General features: G+C 43.6%; 1 protein-coding gene across 1 annotated transcript in view; it reads right to left on the minus strand.

Annotated features, from left to right (window-relative positions):
* The window catches only part of kcnq1.2 (potassium voltage-gated channel, KQT-like subfamily, member 1.2), a 323,859-nt gene that overhangs the window by 93,007 nt on the left and 216,103 nt on the right, over positions 1–14,749 (minus strand). Inside the window, exons 13-14 of the mRNA XM_028450534.1 lie at positions 12,087–12,162; positions 3,600–3,694 (exon numbers count right to left, since the gene is read on the minus strand). Coding sequence (XP_028306335.1) covers positions 3,600–3,694; positions 12,087–12,162 — 171 coding nt within the window. The remainder of the gene's footprint in view (positions 1–3,599; positions 3,695–12,086; positions 12,163–14,749) is intronic.

A 14,749-nucleotide genomic window follows, 5' to 3' on the forward strand; every position in this document is an offset into this window, starting at 1 on the left:
CAATAAATGTTGCTCTGAACTGTAATGATGTGATTCGTCTTAAATATTGGTTTCATAAAATTGAAACTAAGCTCATGGCTTTTGGAAACAAAATGAAAGGGGACGTTTCATTGTCTATAGATGGTACTCAGATTAAGAGAGTAACAGAGTTTAGATTCTTTAGAGTTATTTTAGACGATTAACGTCCATTGAAAGCTCATATATTCTATGTAAAAAGTAAGATGTCTAAAAACATTTTTATTTTGAACAAAACCAAGTGTGTTTTACCTTTTATTATATTGAGAATGTTATATTGTTCTATCATATTTCCATATTTCACTTATTTTGTTGAAGTGTGAGGTAACACATATACTAATAATATTTTACCATTGTTTCTGTTACAAAAATAAGAATAATCAAAATGATTTACAAAGCTGGTTTTAGAGATCATACAAATCAAATCAGAGTTATTAAAATGTAAAGCAATTATAACTGAACTGCAAACATTAGTTTTTGTGTTTAAAGCCAAAAGCAGAACCCAGACACATACCAAATAGCTCATACTACTTTAAGACAAATGTGCTTGTCAAGATAATGAATTGGAGGCTTGTTCAAATATTTGTCAATTTAAAAAAAAAAAAAGAAGAAGAAAATGTAGAGGACAAGAAAAAACAGCCAATCTGCGTTGGAAATTTGACATGTGGATTGATTTTTGAATGTGTTACAGATTGTTTGGTTATCAGAAATGTTTTTTTTTTTAATGTGATTTGCTATCTCTGTTGGACTGCAAATGGAGATGAATGTCTTTAGTAACAGGGAAAAAAGGACTGCTGTCAGCGAGAACCTTCAGTTTCCATCTTTAAAAGCTAAAGGCCAAGGGGCGGATTCACTAAGATCTGAAATAAAAGGTAGTAAACCACGGGCGTCCCTAAATCCTTAAGTGGTGCTGTTTCCTCACCTGCTGTGGGGAATTTACTAAGATTGTGGCGCAAATTGGTGCGCGTGTAGAAGTGGTGTAGACCGCCATATTTAAATGAACATTTTGCTCATTCAATGTGGAGAGGTGGGTTCACAGAAGCACAAAAAGTTAAATTGGAGGCAGATGATTTCTTTGTCTGCTGCACAGACATTTAATAATGCAGAAAACAAAATAAAGAAAGAAAAATGTTGTTTAAAAAATTATAAAACCTAATTATAATTTTTGCGCCAGCTTTTTCTGTCCCTCACACACACTGTACTCTGCATTTTCTTTCAGTGACGTTAATATTGACTATTGTTATATTTAAATTATTTTCTTATACTAGAAAGGTTAACTGGAGCCTTTTTTCATCTCCGCTGTGTTTTGTGTACTGCAATCATTTTTTTGCTCCCCTTATGTGATCCGCCTACATTACATATTCATCAGAGGGAAATGCTCTAAATGGATTCTGGATGCATTGTGATGCACAGAAGACGTGCAGTCCTGATTCCCTGGTGTTTCTACCCCTTGTTAGCGCATGAAGTGACGTTTTCATAGCCCTAAACCTTTAGTGAATCTGCCCCCAAGTCCCAAACCTTGGTGTTCTGATGGACTTATCTGACATTCAGATAAAGAACATCTCCAGAGTGAAAGGTTTAATGACTCAGAAAGATCAGGAGAAACTGGTCCATGCTTTTATATCCAGCAGACTGGACTATTGTAATGGTCTTCTGACAGGAATCCCCCAAAAGAGCATCAAACAGCTACAGCTGGTTCAGAACGCTGCAGCTCAGGTCTTAACCAGAACAAAGAGGTCAGAACACATTACTCCAGTTTTAAAGTCTTTACACTGGCTCCCAGTCAGCCTCAGAATAGACTTTAAAGTTCTGCTGCTGGTGTATAAATCTGTGAATGGGTTTGGTCCAGAATACATCAGTGACATGTTAGTCAGGTATGAACCCAGCAGGTCTCTCAGATCTATGGACACAGGTCAGATAGTGGAGCCCAGAGCTCACAGTAAACATGATGATGATGCTTTTAGTTGTTATGCTGCAAAGAAGTGGAACAAATTGCCAGCAGAGCTGAAGTCAGCATCACATGTGAACATTTTTAATTTTAAGTTAAAGGCACTTTTTTTCTTGTTAGAGTCTGTTATATTTTGTTTGTGTGTAGCCATTGTGGTTCTCTTTTAGTTTTTCTGAGTCTTTGTTTATTCTGTTTTCGAGTCTGGTTTCTTGTGTTAACTCTTGTCTTTGTGTTTCCATGTATTCCTGCTTGTGTCTCCATCTCCCAGTGATGTCAGTGTTTGGGTTGTGAGTGATTAGCTGCATCATGTTTTGCACCCAGGTGTGGCCCGTTCCCAATCAGGCCTCCTGCACTATTTACAGTAGCTGAGTGCTTGGACACTCAATGATTGCTGGTTCATCTTCAATATTACCCTCCTCGTGTCCTGCTGTGTTTTGTTCCCTGTGCCCTGGTTTCTTCATGCCACCTTTGGATATTTGGTTTTATCATTTAAAATGTACTTCTCCTTTCCTTCTGCCTCCATCTGTCTGCATCTGGATCCACATCCCCTCACCCTAACATTTCTCTAATGTGTATGATTGAGAGGAACATTTTTAATCATTATTGTTTATTTAAAGTTGTTACTGCTGATTTTAAATGTTTTTGCTGCTGATTTTAATGTTGTTGATTTTTAAACTCTTAAATGTTTTCTGTTGCACTTTTTTAATCACGTAAATCACATTCAATTGCCTTGTGTATGAAAAGCGCTATACAAATACATTTGACGTGCAAAAGAATATTCCGAAAGGACACACTAGCAAGAACTGAAAACTACCTCACTGGCTGAACACTGTAGGGACAGGGAGGGGTGACCACAAATGCACACAATGCATGGGGACAAACAAGCACTCATTTTAAATAGTCAAGAAATACAATAGACCTTTTTGTACGTGTAAAGGAGACTGGTGATGTCATGGTGTAATTTGTCATAAACACAAGCTTGAAGGGCTTCTTACATTGCACTTTTTGATCATGTAAAGCACATTGAGTTGCCTTGTGTATGAAATGCGCAACACAAATAAATTTGCCTTGCCTTGCGTTAGATACAGTGATCTAATTAGTTTCTCGCTTGCTCTGTGAATCAAAGGCTAGCCTCTGGAAAATCAATAAAGAATGGTGTCGGGCTGTAAAGGGTTGAATAAAATCTGACTCGTTCGGATGAGATTTGGCTGAATTCTGTCGGGCTTGACGATCAAAACAACCATTCAAGCGGCAATTTTAACTTTTTTTCCAAAAAAAATTATCTTCAATTTATTGACTTTTGAGGCCTATACTTTGTCTTTTTCTGATATAATAAAAATGTCTAGCAGCTTTATCCTGTTGTGATCAAAATGTTACAGTTGCTACATTTAACTTTTAAAAATCATCTGTTCATTTGTTTTTCAAACAAATCACTAGTGGGAAAAGGATCCCATAATTTACTTGGGGGTTTCCCTAAATATGCTAAGACTCCACACTAGGCAAAAAGTGTTTTTTCCTACTACCTTTTGTGACTTTAAAGAGTTTTTCAATGTAAACATGCCACAAATGAAGAACAGCGTTACAGCATAAAAGACACAAAGAGATAAAATAGCAGCTAACAGGCTGCTGACCACACCTTCTCTGCAGCTCCTTGATGCGAACCATCATGTTGAGGTGACCCTGAGAATACTGCTCGATCACATCCCGCACATCATAGGGCTTCCGTGCTTGCTGTGGAAGCATGAGCACACGCACGCACGCACGCACACACACACACACATCCACACACACACACACACACACACACACACACACACACACACACACACACACACACACACACACACACACACACACACACACAGCGTGACACAAAAGCCATTGTCAATGACAGTCTGTGCTGACTGGACCCCAAATACATCCCAACCCCCCTTCTGAGTGCAAAGGGTTCATTGTTAACTCTGTGTGTGTGTGTGTGTGTGTGTGTGTGTGTGTGTGTGTGTGTGTGTGTGTGTGTGTGTGTGTGTGTGTGTGTGTGTGTGTGTGTGTGTGTGTGTATGTGTGTGTGTGTGTGCTTGTTTCAGGGCCATGTACAAAGCAATCGTGTTAAGGCCAATTCACAGCTTTGTTGAGTGGGGACGTTGATACAAGGAGCATCAGAATGAACCCGGTGAACTCTTTAGCCAGTGCAGTGCAGCTCTGCTGCTCACACTACTATGAAAGCTGGGAATGTTTTTGATTAAAGCCAAAGTATAGAAACCATTCTGGTATACATGCAGTGGGACTATGACGAGTTTTGTTTTTCAATCACAAACGTGCCACAGTCAGGTCTTGACCCTTGCGTCACTTGTCTGTGTGTCAGGAATGCTCAGGGAATTAAATTTAAATCAAAAAACAATTTTGCAGATGGAGAGAATGTATTTGGAAAATAAATGAAATCCTTCTTCACACCCAAAATTACAAATAAACAAATGAAGATTGTTGGATATGCTGTGATCAAACTATTCAAAACCATACACACTTTAAATTGCATGAAATTCCAAGGTCACAATAAAGCTGATGCCGTTCTTGTAATGTCTTTGTGATTTATACATATAGGTCCCTATTTTGGCCGTGTTATGCACAGCTTTGTGCTGTGTTTTGATCACAGCACCTGATATGTCAGACTAGCACTTTTCTCCCTGTGCTGTTAGGCATGTCCCTAAAAATCAGGCGTGGTGTAGATATTTAGCAGCTCAGTCCAGGTGGAGGACAGCATGGTGCACCATGCACTATGATAACAAATTAGAAAACAGACTTGGCTTCATGAACGAAGGTGTTTTACATCTCAGGAAGGGTCCAGTGCAGATTGTAGACATAATGCTAATGTTCACCTGCATAAACATGTTTTTAAACATCTGTGTTTTACCATACAGATGGCTGGTAATAGTGCACAGTGCAGTGTGTGTGTGGCTCAGCTGCGTCAGCCTGTAGTGATCAAGAAAAATTTAGCTTATGTTCAACCTTATGATTCAAAATGGCATTTCTTAAAGGATTTTGTTAGGTTTAAGTTGCAGCAGGTTGTGTGTAAGAGCTCACAGTGTAGCCTGGCTGCAGACGTGAATGTGAGGAGAAAAAAAAGCAACGTAAAGGAGTGATTATTGTTTAAGAGTCAACATCAAAGGCAGAACCAGTCCCCGGGCTGCGCAGCCAAGCCAGAAATGTACAGATCTTACACCTCTACACATGCAGAACATGCACAACTGCTCTCCCTAACAGCTCCACAGCATGCACCCTGCGCTAATATGGACAGCAGAGTGAGTAAATATTATGTACCTAATACAAAGTTATGCACCCAATGGACCCACCTCAGGCACACGGTGCACATAGCCCCAATGCTCACACAGTGAGCACAGCCGGTTGCATGGGATGCACATGCACTTTGTGAGATGCTGAATGAGCTTTAACTGAGTGTGGAACACCATTAGTTCCTTTTCCACTCTCCTCTTAGGCACGTGTATCTTACAGAACCACAGCCTTGAATAATGAGGAGGTTTGATCCAGCTGAATGAGGGGGGCACAATCTTGAGTGCAGTGGTACCCTGCCTCTCTCCTCCAAAAATTAACCTTCTGACGACAGTTCGAATAATTTACAGTACCCGGCCATAGGTGGGCCGTGCGGGCTGCTCTGTCTTAAAATCAGAGCCATATAGTGTTAACAAAGAGAAACAATATTTAGCCAACCTTTTCTTGTGCTGGGAAAGAAGTATATCTTTTACAGACATGAGTAGGTGGAAGTTACTGATAAGAAGAAAATATAATTTTTGAGATAAATGTTTTTCTTAAAGGTACCATAATATACAAATTTCCCTTTTTAATGGTTTTCTAACAGTAACATGTATCTCCATAGCCTCATTGTGAGGCTCCAAAAGTGAAAATGTATGATTCCTCTATCCCTTATGAGCTCCACATTTTGTGAAATGTGTGCTCAGACAGGCAAATTTGAGTTTGTTCCATTTGTGATGTCATAAGAGAAGTAACTCCTCCTTCTGCTCCTCCCACTGCCCCAGCTGAGAGGTGAGCTCCACCCTCACTAACTACTTTGCGGGTAAACAGTAACTGGATTAAATTTTTGCTGGTTGTGTACCAAAAGAGATTCCCAAATGTTTGTATGTTTGTGCCAGGCATTTCACAGAGTGCTTTGAAAACATGGACCCCTACAGAGCTGACTCAGCAACCGTGACCATATGTACGGCTTTACCGGGCCAACATCTTATTGGCTGATATTGGCAAATTTCTTTATTTTATTAGAGAACAACAATAAAATCGATATAATTGCACAGCCCCTTTACCATTTTACCAAGCATTGTATGAATTTTCTTTACAGTCTTTGAGAACGGCAGCACATTTAATATTTGCAACAAGGAAAATACCCTGAGTTTCCTTATCCATCACCTGAAAAGAAGCCATAAATGATGATCATTTCTGCTAAAAAAACAAAAAAAACAGAGAGTTAAGTATGTAACTACGGTTCTATGAATGCTGGATGGGGACAGCACAGCCATTGCCATAGGCTGGACACCAGCAACGTTCACCCTATAGAAACGTCCAAAGGTGCATGATGAGGACCAGGTAGCTGCAGCACAGATGTCCTACAGGGGAACGCCCCTCAAGGCGGCCCATGACGCGGCCATGCCTCTAGTAGAATGGCACTTTATGACCTGAGGCACCGGGATGTTCAGTGCACTATAGGCATACTGAATGACCTCCACTACCCAGTGAGAGAGTCCCTTCTTCAGCCTCCATGGCAGACAAAAAGGCAGTCTGTCGTTCGTGGGCTAGCTATCGCCTCCATGTAAGCCTTAAGCGCCCGCACGGGGCAAAACAGAGTTGATGGCTCGCCATTCCCCCCAGAGGAGCCCGGAGGACTGAAGGCAGCCAACTCGATAGGCTGCTTCACATGATGAGGGGGCAACCGCTTGGGCAAAAATGAAGAATTTGGCCTGAGACTCACCCCAGAGCCATCAGCCTTCCAGGGAAGACATGCCTGGCTCACTGACAGCGCATGCAGCTCCCCCACACGTTTCGCCATTGACACAGCAAGAAGAAAGGCCGTCTTGAGAGACAGCCACTTCAAATCAGTGTGTCTCAGCGTCTCAAAGGGCGGCTGGGAAAGGGACTGAAAGACAACTTGCAAGTCCCATGATGGCGACCCATAGACCCGACGTGGTCTGAGTCTCTGTGTCCCTTTCAAAAACTGCTTGACCAGATAATGTGATCCCACTGTCTGGCCATCCACTTTTGTATGATTGGCCGAGATAGCAGCCATATACACCCTGAGGGTGGAAGTAGTCCTGTTTTTGTCAAAAACTGACTGCAGGAAACGTAGTATTGCCACCACTGAACATGTCCCTGAAACCTCGTTGTGAGAGTCACACCACTCCACAAATAGCCTACACCTGTTAGCGTAAAGCGCCCTGGTGGATGGTGCTTGACAGTTTAAAATTGTGTGGGCAACCGCTCTATCGCAGGATGCCAAAAGTGGGTCCACAACTATAGGGGCCACAAGAACAGCCTCAGACGACCCAGACTTGGGTGCCATATGTGGCCGTTGACCTGAGATAGGAGGTCCTTCCTCTCCGGAAGACGCCACGGTGTCCCCCGCAGGAGTTTGAGCAACAGCGGGAACCATGGTCTTCCTGGCCAGCATGGGGCAACCAGAAGCAGGCGAAGACCACCCTGCTGGGCCCTGTGAAGCGTTGCTGGTATGAGGGGGAGTAGAGGAAATGCATAAAGTAGGCCGTCTGGCCAGGTATGCGCCAGGGCGTCCCGTCCGCGGGGGCTGGTCTCTTTTCTCAGAGAGAACCAGAGAGGGCAGTGAGTCGTTGCTTCTGAGGCAAAGAGGTCCACTGATGCTCTGCCAAACGTGGCCCATATCACAGCCACCACCTCTGGGTGAAGTCTCCACTCCCCAGATGGCGGCTTCTGACGGAAGTGTTCCCGAGACCAGGAACATGCATTGCCCGGAGGCTCAGTAAATTGGGGTAAGCCCACGTGAGGAGCCGGTGTGCCACCCGCAGACACGTCAGAGATCTGGTGCCGCCCTGGTGGTTGATGTGGTACATAGTGAGGTATTGTCTGACCGGACGAGAACATGCCGATCTTTCAGAACAGGAAGAAAGTGCCTGAGCACCAGAAATACAGCCTGAAGTTCCAACACATTAATGTGCTGCCGCTTCTGCTGGGCACTCCACAGGCCCCTGACAGTCCTGGACTGCCACACAGCACCCAAACCCATAAGAGAGGTGTCTGTCTCGACAACCTCCCAGTGGGAGGCTACCCTCCCCATAGGTACACCCATTAAGTATTCCCTCCTCCAGGGTCGGAGGGAAAGGAGACACTGGGCAGACACCCTGACCACCTTGAGCCAGTGGCGGCTGGGATCTAAATGCAGGCTGTTCATCCACACCTGAAATGGGCGCAGTGTTAGAAGCCCCAGTGATACAACCATGGATGCCGAGGCCAACATCCCCATGAGTCGCAGGACCAGGCCATACTGCAGGAGGGCGCCATGCTGGAAATGCCGTAGAAGGCCTAGGATGACGGAGACTCGCTCTGGAGAGAGGGAGGCCCGCATTACTTATGAATCCAGCACAAGCCCCAAGTACCCCACCACCTGGCTGGGTACTAGGTTGCTCTTGGCATAATTCACCTTGAGGCCTAGATTGCCTATGTGACTGAGAAGAGCAGCAGTGTCCCTCAACACCTGCTCCCGATTCGGGGAAATAACAAGCCAGTTGTCCAGATAGGGGAGTATTGAAACTCCGCTGGCCTGTAACAGTGACAGAGCAGCTGCCACACACCGGGTAAATATTCGAGGGGCCAGGGATAGCCCAAACGGTAGAACCCTGAACTGATAAACCCTGTCCATGAACATGAAAAGAAGGAACGGTCTGTGATGAGGGGCAATAGGAACATGAAAGTAAGCATCTTTCAGATCCACCGTCACCAATCAGTCTCCTGCTGAGACAGTCTGAAGGACATCTGCTACACGCAGCATATGGAAGGGGAGAACTTTGAGAAAAACCGGTTCAACTTCCTCAAGTCCAGGATCGGGCTAAACCCACCCTCTTTTTTGGGCACAAGAAAATAAGTGGAGTAAAACCCACTGAGGCAAGCCTCCGGTTCCACTAGCTCGATAGCACCCTTCCCCAGAAGGGTGACTACCTCGTGACATAGCACAAGGGATTTTACGGGATCTCTGACCACATTGCGTTTGATCCCGCTGAATGTAGGGGGCCGGAGTCGGAACTGTAATGTGTAACCCCTGGATAGCGTAGACACTACCCACGGGTCTGTTGTCTGCTCTTCCCAGCAGAGGAGCTGCTCTTGGGAAAAGAGTCAGACGACCGGCCCCTGAGATTCAGGGGCTTGGGGCTCTGGGGGGGGCGGTGACTTGGTGCAGAACCCCTTGGCCACTGAGCAGATGGACGTGTGGCTGCACGGCGTTGCCAATTTCCTGGAACTGTGACTTGCAGGCCCCTGGGCTGCCCAGACGGACGAGCAGTCGGTCGTGGGAATGGGTGACCTGCACCCATTCCTGCCAAATGTCCCTGCCTCGGAGGGGCATGGGGAGCCTGGCGCAAACTGCTGCCTCGCTTGGCCAACCTGCATGCTATGCTCCAAGGCCTGCAATGGGCTGAGGGACTCAGCTGCAGGCTCCACCCTGGAATCCTGCAAGGTACTCGACAAAGCCAGTAGCAGGTGTGACAGAGAATTACCTAACCATCCCATTAGGTCAGCAATGTTATAACTGCGAGTCAGAAGATCGTCAGTCAACCTGCACTGAGGCCGGGGGCAGCGTGCATCCGCTCTCACAGCCTCATCTGGGGAAACTATCAGGGCTGCAATGGCAGGCTCAACTGGAGCTAGCTGTTCCAAGCCATAGCTGCCAGCATCATGCATGGCTGCCAGAGCCCTGCCGTTGCTTGTATGATGGGAGAGAACCCTCCAGTCAGGCCAGCATCTGTGGAGCTCCGCAATGTACGGGTCAGAGGGAGGCACCACAAAGGCCGAGGTGTTGGGGGCCTGCCTGAAAAAAGCATTTGCCGTTCGGGTAGGGACCGGGGCTTCATCCCACCCAAGGCATGCCAAGGCCGTGAGCATTGCCGGCTGCACAGTGCCACGGCTGGACACTGAACCTAAAGAAGAGGTCCTACTAGAACCCTCTGAAAAGCATGAGAAGCCTGTGAGGCAAGCTCCCCATGCCCATCCCCGTCAGCGTCACCAAACAGAGTACATGATGCTGCCGTGGACAGTGCATCCTCCTCCTGAAGGTGGGATGGACCTGCCACAGGGTTAGCCGCGAAGGCTGGCCGTAATCTGTGCAAACTCGGTGGTGAGAGCATCCACCTTATTAGCCAGAGCATCAAACTTCCTTGCCTTCCGAGGAGGATCGCCAGACGCTGTGTTGGCAAGCTTAGCAACGCCGGTGGCACTACCTGAAGAGGGCAGGTCTATTGCGTCCTCAGCCTCAGTCAACCTGGAGAGTCGCAGTGCATGAGGCATAAAACTGCAGTTCATGCACGAATTACCGGACACCCCCTCTCTTAGGTGGTCAATGCCCAGGCAAGCAGGACACTGATCGTGACCATCCTCTGCCTGAAGGGGGGCCATGCAGGAGACACACAAATGGCAGTGCATTCTTCTCCAATTCTTCCTTAATATGAATTAATATTATTAACCTTATTAATAATATTATTTATGAATAATAATGAAACAAATTATTATTGTATGAATAATAATGATACAAATTATTATTGTATGAATAATAATTATACAAATTATTATTTTATGAATAATAATTATATTGATAATAAGTATATAAATTATCTACAAATAACCGAGCTGCGGCGGCTTCAATGAAGAAACTTCACTCAGGCCAGCGAGTGCAACGGCCTGGAGTGATCAAAATGTGCTGTCAGTGAATCTAACTGGAGCAACACTCGACAAAACGCAGCGTGCACACTGTCGTTAGCAGGGGTGAGAGCACTCAAAACACCGGCCGCCGCTTTGCAGCAACGTGCCGGGAGGTCCGTGTCGGCCTCACACCAGCAAATCCACCAGTCAGAGTAACCACAACGATGCTAACAGAGCAGCATAGCAACACAGCAGATTAACCTTAGCCGCGGAGCTACTGAGTCTGAACCAGCACACAATCACAAGGCGAAACACCGCCAGTTACATCAAAGTGTACAGTACTCACCACCTCAGGCAGCCCCTGGTAAACTGGTCACTAAGTCCCAGCCCCACTTAAAGGGAAAACAGCGAGTCGCAGCTTCTAGCGGACGAGAACACTCGGGGCACCAACCTTACGGTTAAGAAGCTACAAGCGACAAGCTGTAAATAGGAAACAACTGACCTGCTATTAGTTATCTGCAATCGCGAGAAGATAGAAGAAACAGATCACCTGATGACACCGGTAGATATAGACTCTCCGGGTCATCCAGGGGTCACAGGTGACTTTGTTGATGTACTCAACCTGCGCATGTGCGAGATGGAACATCCAGTGCTTTAAGCACCGCCTCTGGCGGTCAGTAAGGATGAAATAGAAGCTATGGAAGTGTCTTTAATTTTATTATGTCTATTATCTTTACAGTTACACAACTGCATGTCAAATGTGCCTTGATGTATTTTTTTGGTTCTAGTTTGTACAGTGAGTATTTCATCTTTGACATGATCCTATCTTCTGAGAAATAGGTAGTTTCTGGATAGGCACTTATCATTAAATAATGCACTTTGCTTTAAATGTAATCATTTTATGTGAAACTACAAAAATGCTCTGTAAATAAGAAGTTATTAAAAAAATCTAGATTAATAATTTTTATCAACCAGCATCTATTAATTAGCAAGAAAGGTTGGTTGAAAAAAGACAATAATATACATAGGTATGTTTCCCCTTTTTATGAAATCAAGAAAATCTTGCAAAGGTAGCAAAGAAGTACATTGTTAATTTTTGCGCTTGTTTGTTCTTAAAATACTACTATAAGTGACTCCAACCACACACTGCCCACTACACCCACTGTATAGCTCTTTATAGCTCTCCCTCTGTTCCTGAGTGCTACCTGGGTTTCACTTCTCTTACCTGAAATTTCTTCCTGGCCACGAAGTACTGCATTCTGCGAAGGACTTTTACTGCTGACCGTTGTGCATGAGACAATCTGTGAGAGTGAAAGAGATGAAGTCAGACTAAAACACACCTGTACAAATGAGACAGTCTACTTTTTGCAGCTTTAAATCTTTTTTTTCAGCACACTGAACATATTAAGTCACTTCAGCTGGGATGGAATCATGTGACCTTTCCATTTCAAGTACATTGCCATGCAAACTAATTCTTCCTAAATTTCTCAAAGCCTATTTAAAGCTTTTTCTCTTACTTTGTATTTCTTTTATTTGTATTCTATGAGGAATTTCACTTTAAAGGAAACCTTTTGACTCAAATTCACAGCCAAACTTCCTGTAGTGTATCACAAGCCGATGACAAAATGTGTCAAAATCCCAATGAGTCAGAAGATTAAGGTATCATGGATTTTATAAATGTCACTGCTGTCCATTACAGCAGGGAGTCGTCTTCAGAAGAAAACTAGAGACATTTCATGTTAAGAGGAATTCCCAAAAGAGAAGTTCCTCTGCATCGCACATCTGTGTCAACACACAGGAAAACCCAATGCCAAACAACACAGACACACTCGCAGTTGCATTCCATAGTGACTGCATGGCGTGTGTTTGTTTCTTTAAGGAGACACTCGTTTGGTGCATGTAAGGCAAAGCTCAAGGCCGTGCACACATTTTAACACTCATCAACGTATTAGGATGAGCAAAGCAATGGATTGACAGACGTGTTGTTGGGAGTTTATCATCGGATGAAAACATTCGTAAGATAAATCTAACTGTGACCACAATTTTGGTTAAGTTTTGATTTGTACATGTCATTAAGTGATAGCCACATAACATCCTCCTCATGATTTAATCACATGCAAAGGTCCTGATGTCCATAGCAGGAAGACAGATAGATTTCCTGTGCCTGTTTTTAACGTATTACTAATGCTTGTGTAATCAAGTAGTACAGTTTTTCTGGATTACTTTGACCTGCTTAACAAAATTAGGATCCACTCGGTCTTGATCATCACTGTCTCAGCAGAGCAAAAGTCACCTCTTACCCATGTGTTAGCCATTTCTTATCGGATTGACACATTGTCCTACCCTTTTGCAGAACAGTTAGCATGGATGTTATTTAAAGCTGATATCCGAGATTCGGAGAAATCTATGTTTATGTATGATTCTTTTGAAATGCAAAAAAATTCTTAACTAGTCTTTTACTATGGTCTACTGCCTATTAGGGATGTAACGATTCACTCAACTCCCGATACGATTCAATTCATGATACTGGGTTCACGATACGATTTTTCATTGTCAAAAGAATCCCTTGATAAACTATTCAAAACAATGCAATTTAACTAAAAATAAATCTTGAATGAAATAAATAAAGGAATAATACAAATGAAGAAGAAGCCTATTAATTTAAATTCTGGTTCTATAGTAAACAATGCAAAACTGCATAATAGTTCTTTTTCTTTTTAAAAGTGCAACTGAAAATGTATTTTGTGCCTTAACAATTGGACTTAAAAAAATTCACTGATTTACATCAGATATTTGTTTGGACCAGCAGAGGGCGCTGGTAACCCAGTGGTCGGTTGGCATGCAGATATTCTTGCAGTGAAGAAGAGATGCTATGCTAGCAGACAGAGCTAATAAAAAAACATGACTTTTACAGATATTCACGTAATATTACAGATGTTCTTTCGGTGCCAAAGGGGTAAGGAATCATTTATAAACATGTTTAAGAGTAGAATGCGGCCAGAAAGAAAGTAGTAGAGCAGATTCTGCTCCCCGCGTACACTGCTGGACAAGAGAAGGGATAAATATATAGCACCCTCTGCTGTTTAAAAAAAGTGCTGCGATTCAATTTTCAAAGTATCGATGTCAATCGTGATACCTAGAATCGATTTTTAACTGCCTTATGATTAATTGTTACATCCCTAAAAAATAATCTGTGGTTTCTATTCAACACTGTAGCCAGGCTCACCAAAAGCCACAGCTCTGTTGAACCCTCTATCCCTGTAAACCTAAGCAGTGATGACTTCATCAACTTCTTTACTGATGAAATTCTAACAATTAGAAACAAAGCTAATGTCCCCCCTGAAGGAGTGCTCAATAATTTCTTAAACAAAACAGCTCCTGAGGTATCCCCAACATTCAGCTTTTATTTACATAGTTTCACTCCTCAATAGTTAATGCTTATAAACCAACAACCTGTCTTTTAAATCCAATTCCAACTCCACTATTTAAAGATGTTCTTCCTCTAATTAGCACTAATATGGTGAACTGGATTAACACATCTCTAGTAACAGGTTATGTGCCACAGGCCTTTAAAACCACTGTAATCAAACCTCTCCTTAAAAACCTACCCTCAATCCAAGTGACTTGTCCAATTATAGGCCAATATCCAATCTCCCTTTTGTTTCCAAAATTCTTGAAAAAGTTATTGCGGGTAACTATGTGATCATCTATATAGGAACAATTTATATTAGAGCTTTCAGTCTGGCTCTAGAGCCCGTCACAGCACAGAGACTGCCTTAGTAAAAGTGACCAATGATCTCCTCTTAGAGTCAGACAGAGGTTTGGTCTCAGTTCTGGTGCTCTTAGATCTCAGTGCAGCTTTCGATACAGTGGATCATCATTTATTAC

The sequence above is a fragment of the Gouania willdenowi genome, chromosome 6 (genome assembly GCF_900634775.1).
Source record: "Gouania willdenowi chromosome 6, fGouWil2.1, whole genome shotgun sequence".
NCBI classification, from domain to species: Eukaryota; Metazoa; Chordata; class Actinopteri; order Blenniiformes; family Gobiesocidae; genus Gouania; species Gouania willdenowi.